The 10000-nt window shown below is 33.0% G+C and overlaps 1 protein-coding gene across 1 annotated transcript in view; it reads left to right on the top strand.

The window, feature by feature from the left end:
• The first annotated feature begins 2084 nt into the window (after nucleotides 1–2084).
• LOC119593364 (protein argonaute 2-like) overlaps nucleotides 2085–10000 on the top strand; it is a 48573-nt gene continuing 40657 nt past the window's right edge. Inside the window, exons 1-2 of the mRNA XM_037942298.1 lie at nucleotides 2085–2134; nucleotides 2215–2259. Coding sequence (XP_037798226.1) covers nucleotides 2128–2134; nucleotides 2215–2259 — 52 coding nt within the window. The 5' untranslated portion in view covers nucleotides 2085–2127. The remainder of the gene's footprint in view (nucleotides 2135–2214; nucleotides 2260–10000) is intronic.

Below are 10000 nucleotides of genomic sequence, written 5' to 3'. Positions count from 1 at the left end.
TGGCCGTAAAATTTATATTTATTTAGGTAGTGGATATGAAAACCTATTCTGTTTGTCTCTCTTTGTAAAAAAGGTTATTTTAAGGTTGCATATATTTGCGATAGAGAAATTAGAAAAGAGAAAATGCATGATTAATACATATCTTCCCCCCTAAAAGTTGCCATACATGTTACGTTAGTTGCATTCCGATCGTAAAGACTTTTGCTCAACCCTGAAGAAACAAGTGGATAATTTAGTAATTCTGGAATAATCACGAAAAGGGATGTTGATATATTGCATTTGCATAAATTTCAGAGGAGGGGTATTTGTGAGCTTCCGGGCGGACCACGTGGTGTGATGTGGGCCATTGTTGGAGACCTGTACTGTACTTTAACCATTGCGTATGTAAAGTTCCCGCGATCTAACGAAATTTGTAAACATTTGCAAGCCTCAAGTGATGTCATTTGCCTTTTTTCTGTGTGATTCCGGGATATTTTTCCCACTTCAGTAATCGTACAACTGCAGGCTTTTAAAAAACTATTAACATCACAATCCCTGAAAAAGCAATTTATTATTTTTTCACTTTAATTTACATTATATTTCTTTCAGCAACTGTTTTCATGAAGCTCTTCCCTCCTCTTTAACACCTCTAATGAAATGTCCCGAAGCCGCCACTGACTTAGGACTGTGGATGAACACCGAAGTGATGAACGGGTAATCATTCTTACCATTTTCTTTGAATTTCTTTCTTTCCGTGGATTTGGCGGGTGTTATATTTCTTACCTAAGCCGTGGATAACCGGCTAATAACATGTCGACTGAACCAGAGATACGAGTGCAGGAAATGATGCTGATGATAGATTTGGGATAATGATAATAATGATGGTGATCATAGTAGTGATAATGGTAACGATGATTATTTTAATGATAACAATAGTAGTAGCAGTAGTAATGATGATAATGATGATGAAGATAATAATGATAATAACAATAGCGAGAAAGAAAATTACAAGTAAAGAATGCTACTACCACTAAATATACTATTATCATGATTATGAAAATATTGCCAATTATATGAGAATATACATCACTGAATGATATCGAATATACACATGTTTTCATAAATTTGCAAAAAAATAAATATATAAAACAATGATAAAAACAAGTGAAATGAGAACTGTAAATATTATATATATATCACTACGTCTTATGGAAGGGAAAATGGGGCGGGGAAACAATGAAAAGCGAGGTATTCCCCAAATATGGCTCGTGAGAGAGGTATTATGTAATCAGGTGGTAGTATCAAATGCAGTTATAGTATTCTTATTATTTTATCAGTTTTTTATCTTGGTTTTTATCTGTTTCGATAACTTATGGGAAACTCAGCAAGCCTACACTCTGCCATCTGCAAGATTTTTTTTCTTATTTAATGCAGAAAAAGTAGATATAATTTATAGTTTATACGTAAATATCAATCAAGTATAACGGTGTATATCTCACTTCCATGAACACGTTTCTGTTATGTAATAGATAACTAATGTGATAGCATTAACCAGGGCTGACTTTGAAATCTCAGGCACATTTAATCCCTCTATATTCACTTCACCGTAGAGCTTTATGTTGTAAATATGAGGAATTGAGCGTCAGACTATGTCAGTATGTGCCATGGTATGCAAGAACTGACCTCAGCTCCTTATCGATATTCAAGGAAAGGCCATTTATTACAAGGGAATTCCAATCATGTGATTTTGAGGGTCATTTTCGAGTTTAGGAGACGGGACGTTGCAGTTACTATGTTAGCCTGTGCGTTTGTATTGCATATTTGTACTGTAAGACGAACGACAATTTATTCAACATATTTATTATTATTACGTTGAGAGTTGAGTGACTTCTAATCAGTTTTAAGAGAGTATAATTCTACAGAACTGAACTTAAGGACTCTATTATTGGAACAACGAGATCCATGACGTAATTCAACCAATCAGAAACAAGATGTATGACGTCATTCAGCCAATCACAGAAAAGATTCATGACGTCACACAACCAATCAACGTACAGATATATGACGTCATCTGGCCAATCAGCGGAGAGACGTGAGGTCAAGTGACCAATCAGGGTCCGGCTTTGAGATTCCCGTGTTTACTTCAACATGGCGGGTGAGTGTCGAGTGAGGTTCCCGTGTTTACATTCACAAAAGGAAGAAAATCCCTAAACTGATTGCCTTCTCTTCCTCCAGATATTTACTACTTCACAGACGACGAGGCGGAGAACAGTAAAGAAGGTGAGTAGAGCGAATTTCGAGGCTAATTGTCACGGAATGGCGACTTTGTTTTAGGGTGAATCTCTAGGAACTGTTCTCTTATGTAGGCCTATTTCGAGTGCAATATCATTATTTTACCGTTACAAATGCAACCTTCCACCACGAACGCTATTGTACAGATCCTAGGGCCTTCATAGAACCCTGGAGACGAACACGTGGGTTCGAAATGGGTCAAGGAGATAGGAAGCTCAGGCGAAAAAGAAGTATTTTGGGAGAATGTTTTCTCAGAATTAGTGTATTTGATTTGACGTTAGTACCTGATATTGTTATTTTGTGATTGTGATCTTTATGTTTTACTGATTTTGTCATATCAGTAGCACACTTGAGTTTTGAATTTTATGGAGGGAAAAGGGGTCTCCAGAATGTCTGCCCTCATTCATAATTCTCCCAGTCATGCTGTTGTTTCTAATATTCATGTTGCTAATACTAGTTTCTGTAGTTAATCTTGTGTTCTTAGTTATATCATTAGTTTTGGTACAAGGTTTAGGGCATTGCATCTCTTGCAGCATTGTGATTTTGTAAACATCTTTCGAATGCATGTGTGTGTGAGGGTTGAACGTGTCGCATTTCCTTATTCTGTGGACAAATGGGAATGTTGTTGGATATTGCTTACAGTTTCCCTCCATCTCTTTGTCTCTTTGCCACTACTTGACACTTGCAGAGGCTAACAAAGAAGGTTTCTTTGTTTTCTTGAGGTGGGGCACACTGTTATGTAATGATTTTACCTCACTTTTCATAGTTTCTTTTTATAAATGTCGTTTTATTTCCTTTGCTCATTCATACTCAATTTTGTGCTTGTTTTACTTGTTATCAACTTTTAATCTTGTGATTTGTAATATTTAAGGTTTAATTCTTGAGGGTATGATAAGTGCATTTACGATATACAGTAAAAAAAAAAATATATATATATTCTTCGTTTTTTGTGATTCATGGTGTATTATTTAGAGAATATTTATTGCATTTTTTATTGTTATTATTATTATTTTTTTTTTTTTAGAAGTGGGGGTTGAGTTGGGGTTAATTATATTTGATATAACACTAGGGATGTACAGAAATACTAATGTAATAGTCAAGAAAACTTTAAAAAATCACCTTGGTTTAATCTTTATGGTACGGACGCACTAAGCTATGGCACATTGAAGATGGTATCCTTGTAGAAGATAAAAAGATACATAGAGTAATCTTCAGACATGAGCAGTAATGCTATATATAAGGGAAAATGATTGTGGAAATTATTGCACACAGCCCAAGTCCATTTGGTGCTTCCAACTTTCAGCTTTATCTTGCCGTGCACAACTTGGGAGGTGGCAGAGCCCCCATTACTCCTCCCCTCTGGTAATACACACCCAGTCTCTGTAACTCATATTGTTGAATGAATTTTGTGAAGGAGTAGGGGATGTAGCTTCATGATCTTATAGTAAAACACCATAGCCAGTTTCAAACATGTTTTTGAAAAATAACAAATATGTGCCATAGTGGAACAGTGAATATAAAAATAACAAATACGTACCATAGTGGCACAGTGAACTTGTGGACTTGAATCTTATTCTTTGAGTCTGGGCCACCACTACCTCAGCATGCTGGAGATAAAGTTACATTGTCTTTTACCTGAATTGTACAGGGAATCACTATCTCCCAGAAGTTAATTACAGTTATATCATCCTTAACCCAATATAAATATGCTCCACTAGTGCTCAACCACCAGTTAGTCTATTAGTAGTGTACGTACCTTTACCTGATTTTTACCTTCCTCGAGTTTTTGTGAGAAATGTTTTTTGTTCTAATGCTATTAATATCAATGTTATTGTTATTATTGAAAAATACTGATAGTAATATAAGATAAGATGAAATATTTCCAAATATAAAAGAAGAGGTTAACAGGGGAGATAGGTAGGATTAATAATTGACTTGTAGCTAACTAAGCACTTGTTAAACCATCTGTGTGTAAATGTGATTAATAAATGAAACTCACTGTGGACATGGTATGTAGATACATGCCACACCTTGGCAGCATTGGATTACGAGCAGTGGGGGGTCGTTCATAGGAGCTGTTGATACAGGTCCCCCAGATGCTCACCGCCATTTGTATGACTCCATCAAGCTCACGCTAAAATATTAGGCTACTAACAAATATGCCATAATAAAAAGTCTTTATTTGTTATTGTCAATATAACTGAATCCTTAAAATTAATTAGAATGAGACCAAAATGGCAGTTTCATGTTGTAATATAGTGTAGAACTAATTGGCACTATATCTGGCAATGACCTGTATACGATGCAGCCCAGACTTAGTCACATTCATTCCTGTGTTCTGTTTGTTTGATTTACAGTCTTGCATTACTGAGTACTTTTAAATTCTGTTATTTATTTTTCTATTAATGATATCTTTTACACCTGTAGAGTCGCAGTCCCTCCATTCTATATTTTCAAGAGTCGCCATATCTTAAGTGGGTTAAACATGAGTTGATCAAGGGTTAGAAGAGCATTTTCTTGATAATATCCATATATATAAGTTTCTCCTTTTTTGTCTTTTATTTATATTTTAGTGATATTGGTTAATTTTCCTTTTATACATTTTTATTGCCCTCAAGGTCATGCTTTAGTAATTACTATGTTGTCTTTATATTTTTATTCAGCTAAAATTTTAAGTAAAATTTGGCCTATATGATATTTATTTGCAATTTTTTTAAGTAATGTCTTCATTAGCATGTAATATTTCTTTTTTGAATATATATCTCAGAGTCATTTGCACATGTGCATATTACAAAGTCTTGTATTTAAATTTTTCTCTTGTGGACTCATTGAGAAATTTTGCACTAAATATTTGTATTTTTGTAGATAATTTTTTTTTATTGGAACTTTGAATAACCCTCTTGCATATGTTATATGAGCATCTACCTCATTTACTTGAGATTTGTTGCAGAGCTGAGTATGAATGTATTGGGATCATGTAGATATTTCCCAAAAATAAAGTTTTCTTTCATATTGCACCCTTTTGTAATAGGTAATAGTGAAAGTTTTGCTCTTCAGTTTGCCAAATATCTTGTGTTAGCTTATGTAGCATAGCCAGGGGGAATAGGGCTGAGTAAATCACATCGAAAGTTAGTTGAAACTGACCTTGCCCAAGAGGTTTTAAAGTTTTGTTATCTATATGATTGTTTAGAATTACAGATGATTTGCTAGTGAGATGAGAAAATATCATATACTTAAAATATGCCCTAGAGGGTTAAAAGGATTGCTTCAGGATTATCTTTTTTTTTTGCTACCACAGGCACTTCATTCATTCAGATAATGTAAAGTTTTATTTATGAGAGAGAGATACTGAGAATATGGTTGTGAATGGTGAATGATTTGGTTACTTAATGAATAAAAGAAAAATAATAAGTAAGCAAATATGTGGGTTTAAACAAATTGTCTTGCAGTTAAGTTTGGAGTTAGTTGAGGATAGAAATTATTGATGGAAAATGGGAAGATGATTTTATTCTTCATTTCAGTGGCAGTCATGAATTTGTAACATTTTTAATGAGAAGTTGTTTTAATGGGCAAGTTGACCTACCTGAGATTTTTTTCATGGGTGTGCGCGTGTGTGCGTGTGAAAGAGAGAGAGATTTATCTACTCTTCTTTTTATTATTTGTGATTTATAGCAATATTTGATTTGTAGATTTTTTTTTTTTTTTTTTTTTTTTTTTTTTTTTTCAAAAATTATTGAGTTTATATAGTTTTTAGAGGGGTTATACCTTCTTATTGCCATTGATATTTTGTGTGTATTTGAATTTGTTCCATTTTTTTTCATTTATAATGTGTGATTTAGTGGATAAAACTTTTTATATTAATTTTTATTTTATTTTTCTTAACTGTTCTCTAGCTAAAGTATTTTTTCTGTACCTATTATGTATATTATTGTCTAGGTTTATATTTATATTTAAATACTATTATTATAGAATCTTTTTTTTTTTTTGAGATATATGGAGAGGAAAATAGAGAAAATAATTCTTGTAAAAACCCTATTCCACCATCCAGCCTAATTGTGGGGCTGGAGAAGGGAGGGGGGGTGATTGAGAACATTTACAAATGAAATTTTACAGTTTTAATATTTGAGCTCAGTAGTAGTTATTGAGGTAGACAGTTTATTCTTTTACTAAAGAATAAACTGATGACAATTACCTTGTTATCAGAGGTTTGCAAGATAAGAATATATCTGTCGAATTAAAAGCCCAAGGGATCTTTCAACCAGAATGTGAAAGGGTAAACTGGATAATATTGTTTTTGTGTTTTCATTGTACTTGCGATTTATTTATTAGTTTTATTAACTATCTGAAGTTTAAGATATCATGGCATATTGAGATTTTAACCTTTTATATCTGAGAAAACCATTTATAGTCGCTAGAGCCAGGAACAACAGAGTTAGTAAGTCTAATGCTGTTCATTCCAATTGTCTTTCATGTAAGGTTTTTCTTTATTCTTGCATTTCCCAGTAGATTGATGTATATTACTGTGGCAGAATTAAGTTTCTCAATAGAAATCCATCATTTTAACTTGGTATTGATGTTGTTTCATGTATAGAACTGAGCCATGTGCCTGGGATACCCTGCTCTACACACATTTGGCTGCACCATACGTGATTATTTCAGTAACAGACTAAAACAAAGCGTTAACCCTCCTTTGAAGGGCAGTAATTCGTAAATAGCTGCTACCAGAGCCAAACAAGTGAACAACTGTTCAGGGAGGACAACTTGGAGCAGGCTGTGACTGCAAGTGGCAAATATCTATGTCACCTGGTGTTTAGGTTGTTGGTTCATTGTAGCGAGAATAATTAGAGATCCAGGTTAACTCAGAAATCTATAGGCTGATGCCTTAGATAATTATTTAGGAAAAATTTACTAAGTGTTTTCCATTGCAAAAAAAGATTGAAAATTGCATTTTGGTTAATGATCACACAACCTGTGGAGTGAGAAATTACCCTTTCTTATAAATAAGTTTGACATTAAACATAAGGGCATTATCTTAAAGAGTGAGGAGTCAACCCAGAACTGTCAAGTTTTTGCTTGTAACTCGGTTCTCAACGACCTGAGCTCTGCCTCCAACCCTCTAAGTTAATGGGGTTGGAAGATTTTCACTCATCTGATGTAATGGTTGATGGTTAGTAAGGCTGGGGAAAGCACTGATAAGCACATTGTATTTTATACTCAGGGGTTGTAGCCATGGTGGTATATAAAAGAGTTTTATTATTTGTGAAATTCTTTGGTTCACAGCTTTTTATTTATTAAATGTCTGGATATTTCTGGAATTTATTAAATTTCTGGATATTTCTGGAATTTATTAAATTTCTGGATATTTATGATGATAATGCTACAAAAGAAGTAGCATGAGTTTACAGATTGTAGTATATTGGATAAACTGGTAGATGCTATAATTCTGTATTACAGCTAATTACCTCCATTGTTTTTCATATTAAAGAATTCTTGTAATTTGAATAGTACTCTTAATTTTTAGGGGAATGCTATTTCAGATAAGGCTGGGATATTGATGATAATTCTGAATATATTACCATTGAAATTGCATACCTTAAATAAAGGTAAATAATTATGTTGCCATTTTGTGGTTGTATGTATTATTGTTGTTATTTTGATTTGTTTGGTAATGGTTGTTATTTTATTTGCATAATTAAGTGAAGAGGAGTTTAGAGCAGTGAGAATACTACCTCACCATTATTGATATTGGGAGAAAGTGTAGAGTGGAATTGAGAAGGCAGTATCAAGGCATATATTGAAGCCAAGGAGAGTTATCACAGGTATGATAACTTCACAATGGTTTATATTGATAAGCCTCTAAGTATGCTGATATTAGGTGAACATATAATAAATGTGTGAATTCTTGTAGATTTGTGTAATCTAGCAATGAGCATTTTCTTCACCAGTTGTTGCATCTGATATACTGGTCAGTTTTGTTTGGCTATGATTAAATTTTCAGTTATTTGCCATGAGAAGTGTATCTATGTATGTATTACTAAAAATCTTAAATATTTTTTGGGTGCCCCAAAATTAATTGGAACCAACCTCCTGTAATGAAGAATTACATTACGTCTGAGAAAATTAGGAAAATACAGATACATGGTTTATGAGATCCACTGGGCTGATTATGGTTTTTAGAAATACATAATAGCTATGAACTAAACAGAGGTCTTTTATGTATGTATGATAGTAGTAAGGAAGGAGAAATTATGAAAACTGCAACATAAAATCATTTGACATGATGAAATAGATATTTTATTTGGAGATTATATTGTAAAGATATAGATGAAGGGGTAAAATTAGGAAGTATATGAAAGGTTCAGGATGTGAATCAGGCAAGTTGTCAACCCCAGTATGTCAATATAAATTTCAGTGACTTCTGTTTTCCAGATTTGTGCTTTGCGGCATAAGTTATTGACCATATTCTTGCAAAGTAGGTGCATTTCAATAAATTGCTAAAGCCTCTGTTCCACTACTAAGACTCTGGTCCCTCTGCCACCACCAGTTACACAGTCTCTCTCACAATGATTGTAGAACTTACACTCCCACAGGCCTAGCACACCTTAGCTGGCTTCAAAATTTTTCTAATGATATTGTAGCTCTTGTTTAGTTTGCATAAATACCCAAGTAGTTTAACTAGACCTGATAGAATGTTGACCTTCTGTCTAGTTCCAGTGCAGGTATGACTCATAAGACCCAGGAAGAAAATATTGAAGGTTTTATCAGATAGTTTTTAGTTTTCTGAGAAATGATGATAATAACATTACCTCACGAGATTGAAAAAAAGATGTAAAAAAGATAATGTGTGCTCATATTAGTGTCAGTTCTGCTTTCATATTTTCTCTCTTCAACTTTTGGAGTAAATTTTTAAATATCATTAAAAGAAGTATTTACATTTAAATAGAAATTAAAGAAGTCTGTAAAACTATTAGATTATATTTCTATTTTCTTAGATGGAAACCATTCGAGTACTCCCAATAATGAGTTTTTATAAAAGATTTGGAATGTTAATACACAAAAACTGATAAAGAAATCAAGAAAATAGGAATGACATCATCATCATCATCATCATCATCATCATCATCATCATCATCATCATCATCATCATCATCATCATCATCATCATCATCATCATCATCATCATCATCATCATCATCATCATCATCATCACTATCATCATTATTATTTTTATGATGACTTTAACAAATTTATCCTAAAAGTGCCCCAAAACTGCAAGATAATTTACCCATAATAATTCACACTTTTATTCATAAATCTGATGACCTGGGACCTTTACCTGATTATATATTAAAAGGTTTGTGAATAATTGAGAGATTAGCAGATACAGAAATGTGAGGTATAAGATGCAAGAGATCAGAAATACTGAGAAATATAAAAATAGATGTTTAACTACAAGAAATTTTAAAACATTGTTTTAAAAAGAGTAAAAATGAATGCAAATATAAAACACCATTGAGAGGTTAATTATGGTTTTAAAATAAGATTATGAGGCTAGCCTAGTGGAAGATAACTTGGATAGAATGCAAATGTTCATGTATTTACTATACTATGCATTTTTATTCCTGTGAAATTTGCGTAGACTTGCTGTCCTGCAAATTTCATCAAATTTGGATGTATACAGTATTAATAGATATTACACACCCATATTTACTTGATTATTGATACGGGA

This window comes from Penaeus monodon, chromosome 3 (assembly GCF_015228065.2).
Source record: "Penaeus monodon isolate SGIC_2016 chromosome 3, NSTDA_Pmon_1, whole genome shotgun sequence".
NCBI classification, from domain to species: domain Eukaryota; kingdom Metazoa; phylum Arthropoda; class Malacostraca; order Decapoda; family Penaeidae; genus Penaeus; species Penaeus monodon.
The sequence above is the reverse complement of the archived record's forward strand: the minus strand, read 5'-3'. Positions and strand labels throughout refer to the sequence as shown.